Source organism: Parus major, chromosome 6 (assembly GCF_001522545.3).
Source record: "Parus major isolate Abel chromosome 6, Parus_major1.1, whole genome shotgun sequence".
NCBI lineage: Eukaryota > Metazoa > Chordata > Aves > Passeriformes > Paridae > Parus > Parus major.
The window spans coordinates 22,817,773-22,838,893 of NC_031775.1; the positions used below are offsets into that span (position 1 = coordinate 22,817,773).

Consider the following 21,121-nt stretch of genomic DNA (forward strand, 5'->3'; position numbering starts at 1 on the left):
AGAAATACTATAAATAATATCAAAGTTATATATTAAAGATGTAAATTGGAGGGCTTTTTTTGTTCATCGTATAATATTATTTTTTAAAATTCTGAGCACGTTCCCTTCCTCCAGCAGTATTTTGCTCACATAATTAAAATCATACAATTTGATATTTCATTACATGTGCAGTTGTTTTATGTTAAAGGTCTAGGAGTTTTGTCCTCTTGAGAACTGAAATCCTAGAATCAAGGCATTTATCATAATCACCTTCCTTGTAATTTTATTATGTAAGAAACATCAGTGCAAAAGAAAATGAGGAAAAATGGGAGTACAAAACTTAGAAAAGGAACTTTATTGATTTTTTTTTATTAGAAGTGTGCATTGAAATGATTGAATGTTTCAGTGTATAGGATATTTTGTAAATTAAGTCACACAAAAAAATACATTATAAAATGTGTATTATTCTCCAGTTCTAATGGTAAAATCAGACCATTTGAAAGCATCCATTTGAAACTGTCTATTTTGCCATATAATCAGTAAAATGAAGTGCTACAATTCAGGCTTCATTAAACCAGCAAGAGAAAAAGTTTTCCATCATCATTATTTGTTTCAAGTGGTACTTTAAAGTCCTAACCAACATCCATGCTGCTAGGGAGTGTATACATGGTACAGCACATTCCCTGCCCTAAAAAGCTATCAGATGGAACAATTTGTGTGCTCAGAGAGATAAACCCCACCATTTCAGGGGTTTGCTGGGAGTGAACAGCAGCAGCTGTGCTTCAGCACAGCTCTGAAGCGGAGCCGCTGTCCTGCCTCCCCTTTTCCTGCACCATGGATTGTACCAAACCATCCACATGCACAGACAGACTACTGTGAATAGTTTGGTATGATGATATGGCAAAAATCAGGCTCTGAATGCCATTTGGCATGTAGTGACAGGACAAGGGGAAATGGTCTTAAACTGAAGCAGGGTAGGTTTAGGTCAGATGTTAGGAAAAAATTCATTACTGTGAGGGTGATGAGGCACTGGCACAGGTTGTCCAGAGAAGTTGTGGATGCCCTATCCCTGGAATTGTTTTGGCCCAGGCTGCATGGAGGTCTGAGCAACCTAGGATAGTGGAAGGTGACCCTGCCCATGGCAATGGGGTTGGAATGAGATGATCTTTAAGGTCCCTTCCTATGCAATGTATTCTGTGGTTCTACGATTTGTGCCCCCAAACTGCACAAATACCTGTTTAGTTCCTTCCACAGGATCCTGCCTTGAGTGGACTCAGTACAAGAAAGACAAGGAGCTACTGGAAGGGTCCAATGGAGACCATGAACATGATGATGGGTCTGGAGCATCTCATGTATGATGTGAGACTGCAGGAACTGGGCCTGTTCAGTCTGAGAGAACAGAGAAGACTGAGAGGGGTCTCATCAATGCCTATAAGTATCTCAAAGGCAGGTGCCAAGAGGATGGTGCCCGGCTCTTTCCAGTGATGCCCAGTGACAGGATGAGGAGTAATGGCTATAAACTAAACCACAAGATGTTCCACTTCAACATGAGGATGAAATTCTTTCCATAGAGTGTGGCAAAGCACTGGAACAGGCTGCCCAGAGAGGTCCTGATGTCTCCCTCTGTGGAAACATTCAAAACCCACCGGGAGACATTCCTGTGTCACCTGCTCCAGGTGACCCTGCCTTGACAGGGCGTTTGGGCTGGATGATCTCCAGAGGCCCGTCCAACCCTAACTATTCTGTGATTGAGCCGGCCCACCCTGCCGGCCGCGCTGAGCTGCTCTGCTCCGAGACCTTTGGGTCAGAGGGGAAACGTGCCTCGGTGTCCTTGGTTAAAATCCCTGACTGCCGAACTTCAGCAGCAAGACGGACACACAGTTTTTTGGAGGACAAGTCACCCTTCGGCAGCGGGATGACCGTGCATGTGCGCGGCCGCCGCTGGGCCCCGGGCTGAGAGCGGCCCCGGGCTGAGAGCGGCCCCGGGCTGAGAGCGGCCCCGGGCTGAGAGCGGCCCCGGGCTGAGAGCGGCCCCGGGCTGAGAGCGGCGCCGGGCTGAGAGCGGCGCCGGGCTGAGAGAGGCCTCAGGCCCAGCGCGGCCCCGCCCGCAGCCGCCGCTGTTGCTGCGATACCGGCGCGGCGCTGGCTGCGAGCTGCGGCCTCGGCACCGCCGCGGGCCCGGGCCGCCTCCGCCCCGGCACCGGCACCAGCACCGACCCTGACCCTGACCCTCTGCACCGAGCCCGCCACCTCCACCCGACGGCAGCATGGCTGAGGTAATCTGTAACCTGTCCCTCCCTTCCCTTCCTGACCCTGGGCAGGACGAAGGCTGCACCTCAGGACAAGGCCAACAACATCACCTGTGTATCATATATAGCCATATACCATGTTTATGTGTCTCCTGTGTGAGCAGAGCTCCCAGGCAAAAATAACTTAAATTTTAGGAGCAGCTGCTACATATAAGATCGTGGGTGTGATTTCAACCCTGCCTCTCCCCTCATTACTGCTCGTCTTTTAACTCCATTGACAATCACAAACACGATCAAGACTGAAGTACCTGAAGGGTGCCTATAAGAGAGCTGGAGAGGGAATTTCACAAGAGCATATAGTAGGGACAGGACAGAGGGAGGCAGATACAAGCTGAGAGTAGGGTTAGATTAGATATGAGGAGAAAATTCTTTATTGTGAGGGTGGTGAGGGACTGGCACAGGTTGTCCAGAGAAGTTGCAGCTGTCCCATTCCTGGAAGTGTTCAAGGCCAGGTTGGATGGAGCTCTGAGCAATATGGTGTAGTGGAAGGTCCATGGCAGGGAGTTGGAATGAGATGATCTTTAAGGCCCCTTCCAACCCATTTTGTGATTCTGTGGTTTGGAAAGGGGGATGAAATGAGAAGAAAGCTATGAGTCCCAGAGCAGGTTTGAAGGAGGGATGTGCTAAATTTCAGCTCACAGCTGATTGTTCTTTGATGCTGGAGTGTGGGCTGCAGCCCTTGAGGTTTTCCTGCTGATAGGAGATCTGTTTCCCTATCCTAGTGAGACCACCTCAGAGATGCATTTGCAGGGATTTGGCATCAGAACTGAGTTATATGAAAAATGTCTTCTGTGTAAAGTTTAACAGTAGCATTTCCCACAGAGGAAGGACTGGATTGTTTTGGCATTATGGCAGCTTTGAGACGTGCTGCAGGTCTCTTGCACTATCTGGATAGAAATCATAAACTAATCTGACTTTAGAGGGTAGAGAGCTGGGCAGAATTAGGGCTAAAATATTGTGTTTCCTCAGTAGTTGATGCATTATTCTAACACTATCACAATGATGGTATTTTATAGACTTTAAGCAGTTGTGGGACTGAATTACAAGACCTTTGGCTGGTAAAGCACCAGTTATTTCAGTAAAACTGGGGGAGATGTGTTTGAAAAATAGCCTACAACATGCAAGAAAAAGAACTGTTATTACAGAAAAATTTTGTCATGATTTCTTAGTTATACTAAGAAATATACTCAGTATATTACTTTTTTGTGTTCTGGGGTCATAAGTGAGATGTTGAATTCTTCCTGTTTCTTGACTATTTCACTCAGGAAAAGTCTGACAAACCATATCTCGATGAAAGTGCCTTTGAAGCACTGGAAAAAGACTCTCAAGAATTCATCAGTATGCTGAGCAGAGATGAAGCTCTGGAAAAATTCCGTGTTGAATATGAGAAGCTCTTTGCTATTATGAAGAAGTCTCGTGAAAACGAAAGACATCTCATGGAGAAATGCAGGAAGCTGAGTGCTGAGCTTGTGGAGAAATCATCTAAAGTAGCTGTGCTCACCAAACTCACTCATGATGATGGGGAAACTATATCATCATTGAAGTCGGTAAAGTCTTGAATAGAATGAATTATGATCTGAAATTATTAATGAAAAACGTAGTAATAAGAAAAGCACCTGCAAGAACACTTGATTTTATGTAGACATCTAGCTGGAGGACTATGCATAGAGCTGGCATCTCCAGTTATTTCACCTCTGCTTTGCTTTGTTTGCTCAGCCTGGTATATTTACAGGTTTCAGTCAAATTCTGTGTTTATTTGCACTAAACCAACTCCGTCAGCTTTCAAGTACTCACTATAGCTTTTGTTTAAGCTTTCCCTCTGTAAAATGGCACATTTCCAGCTTAAAGTATAGTTTTTGATTCATTAATACTTTTGAAGGGCTGCTTGGATGTTAACTATTGCCAGAACATAAAGAAGGTCTACTTTTTGTTGAAGTACAGATTTTAGGCCAGGGAAGTAACAACTTATATAAATAAATGTTTCACAGTGCTTTTGAAGAGGAATCCTATATAGCATTTCAGTGTGATTTCACCAGTTTACTCTTGATGTGTTGTTTGTTATTATGGATTTAAACTTTGTCGAATCAAAGTGCTTGGCTCACTAGAAACAGTTGATGTTTTTAGGCTTACAGTGAATTTTCACTGTCAGAAACCTAAAGCTGCCGAGTGATCATAAGACTGTAGTGGAACTTTATTCTGATGATTTAAAAACTTTGCTTTGTGATACCTAGATAGGCTTTAACTTAGCACTTATTTGGGAAACCTCCATGCCTTACATTAAAGTGTTTTGTTCCAGTAAAATAAAGTCCGTGTAGCAATCCAGAGTGACTTTTGAGCACTACAGAAATAGAAATTCTTTGAAGTGAAGTTTCTTGTCCTTAGAATTATGAAGAAAATACATTCAGAATAAATATGAGCAGCAGCACTGTCATCATATGGCTGCAGCTTGCAAATCCATGGTACTGCCCAAAGCCTCTTCAAGGAGGAGGAAAAGCGTGGAAAATCTTGTTGATTTTCACTGCTGCTGATCAAAACCTGGTAGATGAACGTCAGGGACCACTATGATCCTTATAATTTCCTTTTTGCTATTACATGGCAATACCATGCGTGTGAACAGTAGGAGAGGTGATCCTTCAAGATGTTCCCAAACTGAGGAGACTCTGTCTTGGTAACATCATAAAACTGAGGAGTGGAAATGATGAGGAAATAAGAGCCTTTCCAATTTCACCAGCTAATTTGAAGCTCAAGCAGGGTATGACTGAACCATACCTCCTACAACTGAACCCATTAAGTGATTTTCTAGGGGAAAAGCTGCTTGACAGTATGATCCTGCTAGAAGTGATGTGCAATGCACAACATGGGGCGTTTCATTTCTAGTGGCGTGCTGTGAGCCAAGCACACCAGCTGACATTTTTCAGTTTGGTTATGAATATTAGTCCTTCTCTTAAAGGTTCAGGAGTTATTTGGATATTGTTTAAAATGTTCATGTCTCATGAGAGGCTTTGCTTGGTAAACCCTTTATATTCCATGATATTCTTTCTGAAAGAAAATTCTATGAGAGCTGTAGTATCTCACTATGATTTTGTTAACATTCAAAAAACATGTTTCCAGTGTATCCAAGGTAAGTGTTGAAGGAAGTTCAAGTGCTAAAGTAGCCAAGATGATATTCTTCAGTGCTAAATTAAACAATCTGTACCACATTTTAATTATTAATTATTTTAATAAAAGAATCCTGATGGGGCTGTTCCTGTAAAAATGGTATATTAAGGCCCTAAATCTTGGTGACTTGATGGGTCAGTAGGGTAAGAAATAAAGGTTGCATAAGAAAAAATTTTCTCCATGTGAAGTCTGTTTGTAATCAGTAGGGTTTGTTTGGGGCAGGGGTTAAGCACACAGATCAGTGGCTGGTGGGATGTGGGTCAGTGATAATCAGTAGCTGTTAACTGTCAGGTGGCAGTTAAAGTATCTGTTTTGTAGTTTTAATAAACTGGACATAACAATCTGCAGTTTACAGTCACATCAAAGGAGCAAAGGGCCAAGCTAATCATGAAGAGAATACAATTCTATTTCTCATGGCTAGGGACACTGATCCACGAGTCTGCACTGGAAGAATGCTAGGAGAGGAATTTATAGGAGCTTTTACTGCCCTGCTTGAAATTACCAGATTTTCAATTTCCAGGCGTATCAATCCAATATAATAAGAAAGCATTTCATTAATTCTCAGTTTCTGAGCAATGAAACTGATGTGATCTTTTGGGGTATTTAAAGAAAGTAAAGTAAAGCAGTCACACTTCCTAAGTTTTGCTTCACAAGTTCCAGAGTTCAGTACTTCTCCAAAGAATTTGAATGATGCCAATGGCAAATATCCAATGTACTTCTTTTAATTATGCAACAGACTGCCATGCATTACCTACCTATCTTGTACTGCAATTACCCTATGTTGCTGACACACTGCATTCTTTCACACTGAATAACAGTAGGAAGATTTCTTCTGTGAAAACTTCCATTGTCAGAATTTTACTCTTTTTTACCTCTGAAAATAATGGATCTATCAATCTGCTCTTACACTAGAAGACAACCAAGATGCAACTGCAAGGAAGCTCAGTTTTGCTGATGTTGAAGTCTGTAGAAAATTCTTATTTAGATTTTGCTTATTAGTGTGGCCATCACCCTTGTCTTCTTACTTTATTGATAAAAATTGGTATTATCAATACAAATTCAATACAAGTCTTTACATTCCAAAGATAAAGTTCTAAAAGCACAGCTTAGGGTGACCTGATATCAGTGCTTATCTGAATGGCCTCATTGACTTCAAGAGATCACTTTTGCAAATACTAATAAGAACAAAATACTCTCTGGAGCCACTAAAACTTTTCAGAGGCTGTATTGCTTCTATTCCCCAGTTCTATTCACCAAAACTCCAATCACAATGATTTAATTCACCATTTTTAATCACAGTCTAATCAGCCAGCATGAAGCTCTGATTTAAGTAATCAGGTTTAATCTTATTTTCCATTTGCATTTTTCTAGAGAAATGGTGGTTGTCTCTTACTGATTGACAAATCTGAAACACGTTTATTTACAGTTATGTTTTATGCTTTTCTGCTAGTCGACATGACACACTGTGTCTTCGTGCCATTATTTCAGCCCAATATGCATTTATTTAAATTTCAGAATTGAGAATTTTGTGTAAGATATTAACGAATGAAAAACTTATAATTTACTAGATAATACTTAATGATTTATGTATGATCATTGCTGCATTAAACAGAAATTAGAACTCAAAATGTATGACATAAAAAATGATTTTATACATAAAACTGTTTTAAAATGCATGATACATAAGTGAAAAAGCACAGTTTTCCAGCTAAATTTTGAACTAAGTAATTTATTAAGTAATTAAAATACTGTTCATAGGTAGTGAGTTTGACTGTAATTTTTAGCATTTCTGAGCAAGGAAAGCCCATTGTTTAACACCCTATTAGTATGTGTGGAAAAAAATGAAGAGCAAAAATTCCTGATCTTTATGTTACAGATGGTTTCTCAAATTCGGATATGCTGAGCTAGTTGAATAAATAAAATGGAAATGTATTCCCTCTGCAGTTGGTGGAGGCTACAGATGTTATACTTCGTGTTCTTTCAGCAAAATCTGGTAGCCTGTTACTTCTGCTAGTTCTATTGTTTGAATTTTTAATTTAGGCAGTAAACAGCTAAATATTACATATATTTGATTTTTGAGGGTTCCCTAAGTATATTAACAATATACTATAACAAAGGTGTCATAATTTAAGTAGGGTTGATTTTTTTTAGAAACAGCAATGTCAATTACAATAAAAATTTCTGTAAACAATTTGATGTAAATTAAATTATTTTATTTTCTTCATTGTGGAGATGGTTTCAAAAGTATTTTTTTCCTGCCCCAATTTCAGATGATGGAAGTAAGTGTTGAAAGGGATATTATGGCCTAATATAATGGTGCTTCTATTTGTCTTTCCTTGGGGAGACCCTAGAGCTAATGTAGAACTGCACAGCCACACTTGGGGTCTAAATCTGTACAAGTCTGTGAAATCCAGAACTGTGCTAGGAACCAGCTGAGAAAAGGGCATCGTGCTGTGATTTGAAGCTCAGAGACTTCTAATGTAAAAGTAGTATCTTCATTATTTACTGAGACTTCAGGAACTTTCCTTCCAGTCCAGTCACTTGCTGAATTTATGTTTTTTTAAAGCACAGTATTCCAGAAATTGTAGAAGCTTCATTTGAACCTGGCAAGGAATAAGCTTTTTTTTTTTTTTTTTTTTTTTTTTTTTTTATTCATAAGAATCTGATTCAAAGGAGAGAGATGCAGAAGAAGTTAAAAAATTAAGTGAATCCTCCTCCCCTATCCTGTTTGTGGGTATTAAACCCTAGACTTGTGAGAGGTGCACAAATATGTCATTTAAGTAACTCCATGTGCTAAAATTTGGCATAGGAATTGTGCCTTGTCTAAATAAGTAGTTAAAATCAAATTACACTAAGTCCTTTCAGATGAAAATGGATAAAAAGGCAGAGAAGTTGAGTAATATCTTTTTCTCATCCAAATCAAGTTGGATGTTGTTCATTGTCCTAACAGCTAATAGGAATTTTACAGACATGAACTATTTAAGTAGGTGATACCTTTGTGGGCACTAAATTGTCAGTAAGCTTTTACTGATATTGGTAGTAAACACACAATCAAAGCCTCACAGAGTGAAATTTGAGAATGTTGGGATCTGTGTGTCAAAGAAAATGTATTAGAGCTTTTCTGGTATAAACTGACCTAGTCTGCATGGCTCTAAATGTTTACTATGCTCTCAACCGAAACAGAAGACACCAAGTAAGGGGACTGTTGTGAACCTAATCATGAAAAGGCACAAAAATCTATTTTCTCAACTAAGGAAAATGCAAGGCAATTAATTTCCGATTTGTGGTTATTTTTAAACACAATTTAATTTATGTAAGTATTTTCCATTTCATTCCTAGGAGCTTGAAAAGGCCTGGAAAATGGTGGATAAAGCCCATGAAAGGGAACAGAAAACTAAGGAAACAATTAATTCACTGAAAAAGGAAATTTCACGCCTAAATACTTTAATGAAAGAAAGAGCTGGACAGGAGAACAAGTAAGTTTTCCTCAGGGAGAGGGAAAGCCTGATCTGATTTTCTATCATTCTATACCTTGTTTAGCCATGTAGACATGGTGGAAAACAGAGATCTTTTCTGCCTTCTAGTTTTCTCATGAATACACATTTATTTGTCTGTGTGTTTATGCAGTGAGCAAGTACAGATTCATGCTCTGAGTTCATTCACTGTTGGATTAAACTGAGAGATCAAATAAAATGAATACTATGCACTTTCTCAATATGTGTCATATTGCTTTATCTGACAAACTCTTCAGCATACTTTGAAAATAGGATCCTGTCAACATTTTTACATTTCACAGCAGCAAGGTCAAGTAGATAAATCAAGAAGGTAGGACACTTGATTTCTCTTCTGTTCCTAGCTTTGTTAAAAGGCTTTAACACTGTTTGTGTTCTTGTTTGTTTTTTATATTTATACACTTTCAAGATTGTTTTGTTTTTTTTAGCCAAACACGCATAGAGGGACTTAGACTGAGATGGAGCCTCTAAGCTACTGCATTGTGCACATAATAATCATCATCTGGAGCTGTTCAGAAGCTCTCCAGAATCTACTGTTTGTAGTATCAGGTTGTAAGAGACTGCTTATGCTGTAACATTGAGTTAAACTCAAAGATAAGATTAGGTGTATTGACCCTATGGCCTGTGCCCTTTCTACGGAAATTGCTGGTGGTTGGCCTTCCAGATTATGGCTCGAAATTTTTACAGAGTTTAAGGTATTTATTTATAATATTCATACAGGATATATATGGGACATGCTTGTCTCTGCACTGTGTATCCAGGCTGCAAAAACAGTTCTTCAGTGTGCTCAGACACTTCTCCCTCCAAGGAATGTGCCAGCACATAAACAACCTGGGTCCGTCAGAAATCTTTTACCTTTTGTCCCTGAAATGTTCTGGACCTGTTTAACAGTTTTCCTTGGGTCTAAAAGCTTGTTCATCCAACCTCTCCCAGTATAACTCTCTGTAGAAGTTTTCTCTCTCTGGCTGCTTTTTACATTTTCCTGCAAGATCCAGGAGCTGTTACTTTGCCAGTACCTCACTCCTGTTTCCAGCTCTGCCCAGGCTGCTGACACCTGCCAGCTTACAAATCTTGAAATTCCTTCTGTATTGCACTCTGATTCCATCCTTAAATACGCTGTTCAGTGACAAGGGCATGAGACTAAGTAACTCCTTTACAGATTTCAGCTTTGAAAACCCTATAATCTATTAGAACAGTTAGGCTGCTTTTTAAGACTGAGCTTGCACCCACAGCTTGGACTTCTTTTTATATTGTAAATGTGTCAAAGAGTTTTTATTTTTACATTATGTGATGACTGTAAGACATAACCTAGTTAGGTGTCCGGTCAGGTGAGGCACAGAGAGATTGGTTACAACAGTGTAACACTTTTGGTCCCCGACTAATTTTGAAGTGGGCATAGAAGAGGGAATTTTTTTCCCTATTACCTTTCTGGGAACCAGAAGGTTTATTCAGACCCATGAAGATGTGATAAAACAGGAAAGAGTTTTGACTTGGTTGATGGTGACTCTGATCACAGTAGATAAAGCATGTAATTCAGTTGACCATCAGTCTTAATACAGAGGAGTTTAAAATGGAAAAAAAAAATAAACTCCTCTTTCTCACAAAAGTCTTTCTCTGGCATAGGAGGAAGAGCAGAAATGGCCTGTGACACTGCTTGACTATTATTTCCTTGCTTCCAGTGTTGAGGATTTGCTAAGATTGCAAGAAGAGGTAACAGAGGAGCGAGACCAACTGTTGTCAGAAGTTGTGAAGTTACGTCAAGGTCTCACTGAAATCACAGAGCAGCAGCAGGAAACAGAAAAGGCAAAAAATGAGGCAGAGCAATCCGTTTTGCAGGTCTGTACTGATCACCAGATGGTGATTTTAGGCTTTGTCCTGAGCATTTCTCCACGCTTGCAGTTGATCTCCAGTGACTAGTATGCTACTACCTGTCCTTTCACCTCTTAAACATTTTCAGGAGTGCTCTGAATGGACTCTGCTGTGAAAGACTTTTATATTTTTCTGTAATTCTAGGCTATGTACTTCGCAAAGCTTATTGTCATGTACCAGTTGTTTCCATAGCTTCCCAATACCCCCATGAGGCCAAGGTTGCTTTTTGTGAATTGTAATCATCTTTAATGCTGAAGAAATGGGATGTTTTCTGTATTGTAAATCCTTATGCCTCTAAAGAGACACTTTTAACATAGACCTGGAATGAAGATTCTTGGTCCCTTGCTGTTGGCAGTGGTTGCCATATTATGAGATACTATAATTTTTAAGAATGTATCAAAATCTGACCTAAAAAGTATTGAAGTTATTTTTTCTCCTTTATGGAAAGCTTTTACAGATCTTTACTTTTTTTTTTCATGGTTAGGGACCTCCTACTTTCTTCTTTACACTGATTCTGGATTACTGTTTTTCAGCTTAATTTTTTCACCATGCAATTGTCTGTAGAGAGCAGTCATACTCCATCTCAGCCTTACATTGAGTTGGGCTTTCTGTTTTTCTGACCATCTGAGTAGACAGTTGTTTTTTGTGATCAGTATGTACGGCTTTCTTGAAATGTATAGAGCAACCAGAGATAGAGAAGGCTGAGGATCAGTGGAATAGCCACTGAATGGAAAGTAGAAAAAGATGGAAGATGGGATACAGAACTCTGATATATCAAATATATAAGCATAATAATGAGAAATGAAAGAATTAAAGCAGAATATAAATAGGGGCTGGAGCGAGACACCAGGAGAAAGGAAGAGTAGAAAATAAGACTTAAGTAAAGAACAGAGAAGAGGTAGAAGGAGCATTTGGCTTTCAATTTTTTATAAATCACAAATAGGAAAGTAATGATCAGTCTAGGTTTCATGCACAGAAATTGTTTCTATTTCTAAAGCAGATGACTGGGAATGTACTAGAAGAGAATATAAAATCTTTGTTTTTCTGACAGCATTGTGGGCATGAGAGAAAAGAGTCAAAACTTGTTGAATCTTGGCAGCCTTCATCTTCTGATGCACACTTCATCAACCCTTAAATTTAAAGAATTGTTACAGCATTTGTAATCACCTCCCATTCTCCCAGTATGAAATTATTCTCCACTTCAGACTGCTTAAATGACAATGGCTCTTTGAAGATTCTATTGAAGACCCTGTCACTTCTGGCAACTGTTCATCTCTGGGTTCAGAGGGGGAGGAATCTTTAAGCAAAGAACATCTTTCAATTGCTGGTCCCTGGCTGAACTAAGTATTTCCATATGGATCAGCCCCCTGTGTCTCCTCTCTGCTGATTCTGCTCCATCAAATTTTCTGTGGAGGGAGAGACAGTCTATTAAATATGAGAAAAACTTCCTATTTCAGAGTTCCCACGTAGAAACTTTGAGAGTAGAAAGATTGAGACCAGTTGTGAAAATGAACACTGGTCTGACATCTCTCTTTCCTTTAATATCAGTGTAATAAATGTTTCTGCTAGTCAGAGAGAATAATAAAAAGAAAAATCCTTGCAATACAACATCAAGCTCCAATTAATTTTAATGCTGCCTTCAGAAAGTACCACTTCGTAAGTAACTTATAACAGTAAAGATGTTTATGCCACTGCATCTCCAGACGAATGCTTTTATGTTTGAGCTGTATCAGACCCTTCTGTCTGGGTGAACTGACTGGTGTTTAACAAATTTTTGTCATCAATAAATAGCGTCCTCATGCAGAATTTTTTGTTCAACCATTAGAAAATGTAATTACTTCTGAGAAGAACTGGCATATAGTGGTGGTTTCAGTAATATAGAAGCTCTTGTTTTTGAAATCAAGCATAGTCAGAGAGGTGAGAGGAATTGTTTTCCTGAGTAAGAGGCAGCAGAATTTAAAACTGTTTTCTTCTCTATTATTATAGCTTCAGCAAGACATCCAGCTGCGTCAAAGTGAGGAATTACGAGAGACACGAAAGAAGGAAAAAATGGAGACTGAGCTGAAAAATCTTCTAGATGAAATGGATAACAAGGAAGCTGAGGTCCAGAAGTTACAGCAAGAAATAGAGAACAACAAAGAGAAACAAATGGAAATAGAAAATAATCTTAGAGAGCAGAAGGTAGGGTACTTGGCACTGTATTCATCAGGTCTAAGATTAGAGTAAAAAGTGTAATTAAGAAAAGAAGAAAATGGATTTTCCTGAAAGGAGAGGGAGGGAGAATATTCAAAGTTATTACATTTTAATAAACACTTATTTTTATATAAATATTAATTTACTAATAAATAAGTATGTAAAGCTTGCTGACAGATTTCAGATAGATTTCTCACAGAAATCGGTAGTGGATCGCAATGATATTGTTCATCTTGAAAAATCACAGCAAATGAGACAGTCCGTGAAGAGCATGGATGATCTATAGGAGCAGGAGACTGCCAGGTTGGACTTCTGACTGAATTGCCAGTTTTGCTACTAATTGTGTCTAGTGGCATTGGTAAAATAATTTTGCCTCTATCCCCTTCTTTCTTCTTTTTCACAATAATTTTTATCTGCTTTTCGAGCCTGTGAAAGGGCAAGGAACTGTCTTCATAAACCTTTTTGATTGATTGTCCTCATTCTGTTTCTAAAAACTATCTGGACGTGTCCTAACACAGTGTTCTGCAAGTGTGTGAATTTTCAGGTTTTCAGTCCATTTCCCCTGACTTTGAGAAACTCTCAGAGAAGCAATTTCAGTAAATGGCAGGGGAGATCTCATCACTGTAAACCAGTCCTACCTCAAGGGAAACTTCCTTGTGAGTTCTGTGTGTCTTGTAAATTTATGACTTTAATGGCTTTTTCTTCCCTTCTGGTCCCTGACTTGAGAAGGTAGAGGTCTGCACCAATTTTTAGTCAACACATAGTCATAATAAAATACTCAGTATAAAAGGATAGAGAGAAGACTTGATTATTTCTCTGAATATCACTGATTTGATATAGCTTTTGAGGGCAGCTCCATCATCTGCCATAACAATCACATTGTTTGTAGAATTCTTGGTTCTGTTCCATTCTTCCTCCTTTTTATAGTCTCTTTCAGTCTTTCAAAGTGTAGATTTTAGGGGCATGCAATTATCCAAACTGTCCTGGAAACCAAGAGTTCACATAAAGAGCTGTGTGGGCTAATTAACCAGACTCTTGCATTGCCTTTCTTGCCTGTGCTGGCTTGAGAGTGTCTGTGAAGGTCCTGAATCTGAAGGCTCTTTTGTTAGAAGTCTGTCCAAAACACAGGCTGTCCAACTCTGCAAGGGTCAGAGTAGAGATCTTCAAAAGAAGGTGACACAACTATTGCTATTCATCAGGTTATTGTCTCAATTGAATTGTAGTTGTTTGTAATGCCTGATATTCTTTTATTCTTATTCTTATTTTATTAGAAGTTTCTAATGAAATACTCTTTCTTGCATGACATTGAAAATGGTTTGATACAGCTGCTATAAGCTTTATCCCACCCCTGTCCAAGACTCAATAAAAGATTGCCTGAAACAGTGTTATCCTGACATTTGCAATATAAAAAAGAGTATTCCTTGTTTTTGCACTAGATTCTACTTCTCTTCCTTTCATATTTTTTAAGGAAGCAATATATATTGACTTCATCAGGAGTGAAAAATATGATGGTTGTTCATTCCTCATTTATATCTGTAATATCTGTGAGGAAATTTCCATCAAGCAGAAGATAGATCTGGTAGCTCCAGTATTGAAATATGTGTTCTGTACAGAAACCACAAAACCACTATTCCAGATATTTAACTGTAGACAAATTAAAGAGCAAAATGCTTTGTCCTGGTCTCAGCAAACCCTGTACCCAGAGAAATGTTATCAGCACATTAATGTAGGATGCTTTCTCATAAAACAGAGCTCCCCTGCCCTCTGCCGATTGATGATTTGAATCTCGTTTTCAGTAATTGTATGTAGCAAACTGTATTATCTGATGGTTGCCAAATGCCTAACGAGATTTAAAATATCTATCTACCACCTGCAATAAAGACCTGCTAAGCTTCCAGAAAAGGAAAATGACACTGGATGTGTTACTCATTAGAAATTATAATTTCTCCATGTCATTATGACCATGTATCATATTTAGTAATTTCATTAACAGTGAAGACTGGTTTTTAAGCAGACAACAATCTGCAGCAGCTTTTATCTTCTGGGTAGCAGGAAGGTTCTGTCTTCAGGTGTACGTAGGTATTGTAATGAGATTTAGAAGAATTAATAGGATTGTTCTTTAATCTAACAGATCTTGAATGAAAAAGCTGGTAAGGAACTTGAGCAATTGAAGATGAAATATCAAAAGCTCACAGAAGAGAGTGGGCAGCAGAATGCAATGATTGATGATGTGATGAAGGACATCGGTCAGAAGACGGCACAACTGAAAGTAAGTTCCGGAAGGTGCATCCTACCAGCTGTGTCATTCCAATGACATCTTACTGCTTGGAACAGGGATGACTTCAGTCCTTGTCCTGATGGTTCCCCACTGGTAGTTGTGGAGGAAACGTGAGTAGTTTTTAGGAATAGGTCTGGCTGATGCTGGATGCTGTTCTTTCTATGGCAGTACCATGGTCATGGTAATCTCCATCCCTCTCATCTTACAACGTAGCACCTGTTTTCCTGGAGAAGTTGTTTCATAAAACACATGAACCAAAATGCTCAATACACTCTACTCAAAAAGGATACATGGTCACAAACATGGGGTCTCTTTTCAATCCTGGGATCTTCAAATAAGAGCAATGACTTTCTTACAATGACTAACGTAATTTGAATTTTGCCAAAATCCACTGAAAAATATTAATAAATTATAACAATGGTGTCCTGGATAGCTTGCACTGAAGGGAATTGCTTTCAGCACAAAATTTCTTTCCCCCCAGTGTCAGTTGAGAAAGTTAAATGTAAGTAACCAAGATGGTGTTTACTTTCAGATCTAAATGGTTTTGTTACCTGACTTCACATTACTTAAGTCATTTTATACAACTTACTGCTTAAGTCATTGTGTTCAACTTTATACAACAAGTTTCAGTTGAGGAAGAATTAAAGAATTCCTGTGTATTCTTTTTAGGGTACTTTGAGAGCGCTTGACAAAGTGTAATGTATAGATGTTGGATGCTATTATGCTATTTACCATATCTTGCATTTTGTGTCACCATTGGAATTAAAACAATAGAAACAGTAGAAAACAGTAGAAAATTCAGGTAGAAAATAATTATCTTCTTGAGTTTTATTGAGTATAACTAATTCACCTAATTAAAAGGCTTGTTTGCCAACAGAGACTGTTAGTCTGATAGAAACTAACCCCTGTCAGATTAAAAGCTCAGTTCACAATTGATACAACGTAGATGATTCTGATTGGGATCCTTAATGGAGGATGGTAGGAGCTTTCTTTCTGTTTTATAGTATTAGGCAAACTGAAGGATGTTTTTCTTACCTATTTTATTGTCTCTTCCAGGTTATCCAGTTTTATCATTACCAATACCATCATTGTTTAAAACTTTACAAATATGACTTATATCTGGGACTTTGGAGTATTTCAAAATCAGAGGATTTTGATTCTATGATCTTATCCTGATTTCAGGAAAAGTTGCTGGAACTTTTAGAGTCATGCACATGGACTTCTGGGAACAAAAAAATAGAAGATACTACCCAGTTAGTAGTTAAGCCAGCTGCCAAAGCCAAAGTTATGAGCCCTTATGAGTCATGATTGGGGGTGCAGTTTTTGTAGGGATTGTGCCTGCAATACCATCCTGCAGTCTGCTGAGTGCTGGGCAATGTCAATTGTCAAAGTACTCTTAAGGCACTTTGAAGGTTATTGTCAGTAAGAACTGAAGAGATTTCCATTTTCCCAGAGGATGCTTCATAGCAGGATTCCCCATCCCACAGAATCAGTATCTGAGGCTGTAAGTGGAGCACTGTAGTCTGTGATGGCTGTAATACCTACTTCTTAAAAGGAAAAAGACTGATTGCTGTTGTGATTATTGGTTATGTTTCCCAGTAACCAGTTATACAGCATTTTGATTGATTATTTTTTCCTCTATTGTATAGTGAATGAGAAAGACTCTAGATTTTGTTTTTTCTTTAAAGCCACAGGTTATAAAAGAGATAGGGGTAATACATACCTGCTATTTAGGGACATGAAATCAGACCACACTACAGATATCCTTCTCATCATAGTCACTGTGCTTAGTACTTCAAATGAAAATAGAGCTGCCTTTTTTTAATCTACTGGTCTAATTGGCTTGTGCTGTGTGAGGTTTGCAGCTGGAGGTTCTTTATTGATCATCTTCAGTCCTAAAGTGTAAGATTTGATTATAATTTTCCTTTCCCAAGCTGGTTTTGTTTAAATTATTTTAAATATTGTTCAATTAGCTAATTATCTTTCTGCAGCTGACCCACAGAATTTATAGCTTTCTTCCTGAGTTTCATGGAGTAAGTGTACACCAAATAAAAAAGCATTTTGTTCTTTATTTCTGTGGATGCCTTCTCTCCCCTTCCCTTGTTGCTATTTTGTAGGAGATAGAGGATGAAGCGGCTCAGATGCACCTTGAAATTTCAAAGCTGAGCAAAATGAGAGATGTTCTCCAGAATAAGCTGCGTACTGCAGAGGAACAAAAGGTTGATGCAGAACATGAAAAAAACATGCTAAAAAATCAAATAATCAGACTGGAGAAAGGTAGGTGCCTAACAGATAGGTGGATCTGTTTTCTGAGTTTTTCCAGGTTATTCTAGGTACACAAATAAGCATTAACATCAGCTAATACGTAGGTTTATAAAACCTATTCACAGCTAATTGAACTGATCATGTAATGTTTAAAAAAAGTCCAGTGAGTTGGTTCTGCATTTTTAACAGTTGTACAATTTGAACCCAGAATTCATTGTCTTTTCTCTTTTTCTCTAGAGTTAGAGACAGCCAAAAAGCAGGCAGAGGCTGACAAGAGAACCATAGATGGGCTTGTGAGGGAAAGGGATATGCTAAACCAGGTGAGTTTGCATTAGTCATATTGATAAGCCTCAGAGCTTGAAAATGAAAAGCCTGTAGCTTAACATTCACATCAACACAAAAATGTAAAATATATAATGTTAAGTTAAAGTCTTCAGATTTCCCTAAGTAGATGCACAAACTGCTTCTTTTCTGTGCACTGAAATAGTGGTATTATCTATAAACACACAGAAGATTTCCAAGTTTTAATATATAAACCATCAGGGAGTTCAAACTGCAAACCCATTATTTGGTATCCTAAGAGTTAGTTACATCTGTGCTTTTACACTCTGTTTCTTATGAAGTTTATTACTAATCTAGGCAAACTAAGTGTTTGCTAATGAAAGAGCAGCCTGAGTGTTGATACATTGTGTTGCAGCTTGGCAGGCTGTTTGACTAGAAATCCTTGCTTTTAGATCTGTTTCTCATACTGATGGTTTCCCATCAGCCCAAGGTTCTTGTACTGCAGCATAGCATCTCATGTTTATGGGCAGTCCTGAAGTGTTATCTACTAAATTCAATGCTAAAAGATGATTTCTGACATGCTTTATTTGGTGTAGATTCACTGTCCTGTGTCTTGAATCTAGCAGAGGCTCTGATTTGACAGGTAAAAAATATTTGTTTTGTACAGGGAAAGAAATTTAAAGTGGGACCTGGAGGCTGATGTTGATGTTTTCTGTTTAATCTTTATGCAAAATTTTAAAGTAAGCTTGGTTAATTTCAAGTTTTAATCTTCTATTTAAGACATTAGAAAGAAGTGTATTTGGCTTTATTAATAATGTAACTGCTATTGGCATGCTTTACAATTGAAATGCCTTAAAGCTGGTAAGGATTTTCCAGTCATTAGTTATATCCACTTGTAAACAATCCTGTCAGTTTTATTTTGTAATGCAGACACTTGTGTTTTAACTTCAAATCAGAAAAAGCTCCATTTAGCAGCTGTGCTAGAGATTTTGGTTTTTAAATCAGATTTGAGGTTCAAGTGTTTCAACTGAACAAATTAGATAAGGAATAATAACATTGAAAAGTCCATAATCCACTTTGACAATGGCGTGCTTTTTTTTTATAGTGGTGACAGTGTTGCATTTTCAGCTCAATACTCATTATTTTTTGCTCCCTATAGAACTTGATCAAGGCTACAAATGCTACTCAGAAGCAGATAGATTTGGTGAAGCTCCATGAACAGTCAAAACAGAACTTGGAAACAGAAATCCAAAGTTATAAGATAGAAGCTCAGAAACAGAGGAAGATTATTTACCAGTTGGAGAAGGAGAGAGAGAGTTTAATCAAGGAAACAAGTGAGCTCAAAGAGAAGGTAGGAATAGCTCTTTGTGCAAGGGGTTCTTTCCTGTCTTACTCTCAGAACTGTGAAGATGATACATTAATTTTCTAACATGCTAGTGTAAGAAAGCTTGGGTTGGTGGTCTTCATACAGAGTACAAATTTTTCTTCTTGTCAAAGCTTGTTGCCTGCTACTGCTTCAGCTCTCTCTAGGGAAACCTTATCAATGGGAGAGAGAATTATTAGTACTGTGAGAGACTTGGAGTCCAGGCCTGTATTGCAGTGATTCAGCAATCAATTGAGAAATGAAGCTGGGGCTGGAGTTCAAACCAAGGCCTCTTGACTTCTTATACACGAGTCCCACAGATGAAACTCCCATATGCAGTTGGAAGTTATACTTTGATTGTCCTGTCTTATCTGTAAAGGACCTTATCTTGCATATGACTGCTGTCCTAAAATCGAGGCCAGTGAGAGCTAACAGTACTCAACATCTTTGTAAGGTACTTAACGTTTGGAAGGCTTACTCCAGTATATGAAAACATCTCAGCATGTTCAAGATAGGCTGCAAAGCAAGTTTTCTAGGAGCAGCTGCAGAGAAATACTACATAAAATTTGTTGCCTGCTGCCCATTATTATGTATAACTTTACTCCTGATGGAGTAAAATCAGGCACGTTTTTAACGTGTTCCATTAATTGCTGAATATCACATTGGAGATCCCTCCAAGGAGCTCATTGGTTTACTGGGATTGGCTTTCAAGTGGTTTCAACTCAGAAGTTATTTGCTATCTTTTCATGGTAAAATTATCCTTTCAACTTCATATGACCAGGGGCTTTTAAATCATTTTGGAATGGTATATGCTGCATTGCCTGGAATACCTCTTGTCATTTTCTTGTAAATAATATTCCATACAAGTGAGATTTGTCTTTGTTGCAAAGTCATATTTTACTTCTTTCCCTCATAGTGCATTTCTAACAGTGTAGAAATGAGTTAACAACATTGTAAACTAGGGCCAGAGAGTAATTCATAACACTTGTAACTACAAGGCTCTTTCTTTTAATTCTGTATGGGGTTGCCCATGGTATTTTGAGAGGGAGAATGACAAATGTTTGCTTGCTTAATTTTTCTTTTTTTCCCCCTGCCACTTTGGGTGTAAATTTTCTATCTTATAATGTCTTCTTATAAGGCAGAGTCTCAGTTAATGGCTTATGACACAGTAGCTGTTTGTATAATCATCCCTGCATTGTGACTGCAAGTTTCCAAAGGACTGGCAGGCTTCTTTGGCTCACCAAAGGGGCAGTTCCTGACTCTGCTTACCGGTGAAGAGCAGCAAGAATAATTTTGAGCATGGGAGTATGTGAGACTCATGTCCTTCATGTCCAATGCAGGGTAGGAGGACATAGGATCAGGATTATTATGTAAATAGGTAGTATTTAGGTTCCCTGTTTGACCTATTCAGACTTGAGAAGCTGTGTCAAAGCTCCAGGAGTCACTTCACAGCTGGTGGGAAATAAGCTACTGATGGCAGTAAGGCTATGGCCAGTCAGTGCTTTTCTGTCATCTTTTGCCTCCAAGGTGGTTTTGCAGGAGATTGCACCCACCTTTGGAATTGCATAAGAGCTGGAAAAGAGCCAAACCCATCTAAGCCCAGAGATGTAGCCATACTGGCCCTGAAAGCTGTCTGGCTATTTATAGCAGCACATAATCTACAGAGCTGCAGAATTCATCTTTCAGAATCATCATTTACTATTAACTGATGAACAGAGTCAGCAAAGTTATATACACAACAGTAAAATATTCTTGGGGTGAGAATTCATGCATGACTTCCTTTTCTAACTATTGCCTTGGCTGACTACTTATTTTCAAGTCAGTTCCACTTGAAAAGTGAAAAAAAAAAATCTGTTCTTTGCTCTTTGTTATGTAGCTTGTATTACTGGGTTCAACTTTTAGCAGATTTTTT

The 21,121-nt window shown here is 38.4% G+C and overlaps 1 protein-coding gene across 2 annotated transcripts in view; it reads left to right on the top strand.

Annotated features, from left to right (window-relative positions):
- Positions 1-2,121: 2,121 nt before the first annotated feature.
- The window catches only part of CFAP58 (cilia and flagella associated protein 58), a 57,318-nt gene continuing 38,318 nt past the window's right edge, over positions 2,122-21,121 (top strand). For both annotated transcript variants that reach the window (XM_015633854.2, XM_033515786.1), the window contains exons 1-9: positions 2,122-2,255; positions 3,554-3,835; positions 8,787-8,923; positions 10,639-10,795; positions 12,815-13,009; positions 15,153-15,290; positions 17,417-17,576; positions 17,802-17,884; positions 19,006-19,197. In XM_015633854.2, the coding sequence (XP_015489340.1) occupies positions 2,247-2,255; positions 3,554-3,835; positions 8,787-8,923; positions 10,639-10,795; positions 12,815-13,009; positions 15,153-15,290; positions 17,417-17,576; positions 17,802-17,884; positions 19,006-19,197 (1,353 nt within the window). In that variant the 5' untranslated portion in view covers positions 2,122-2,246. The remainder of the gene's footprint in view (positions 2,256-3,553; positions 3,836-8,786; positions 8,924-10,638; positions 10,796-12,814; positions 13,010-15,152; positions 15,291-17,416; positions 17,577-17,801; positions 17,885-19,005; positions 19,198-21,121) is intronic.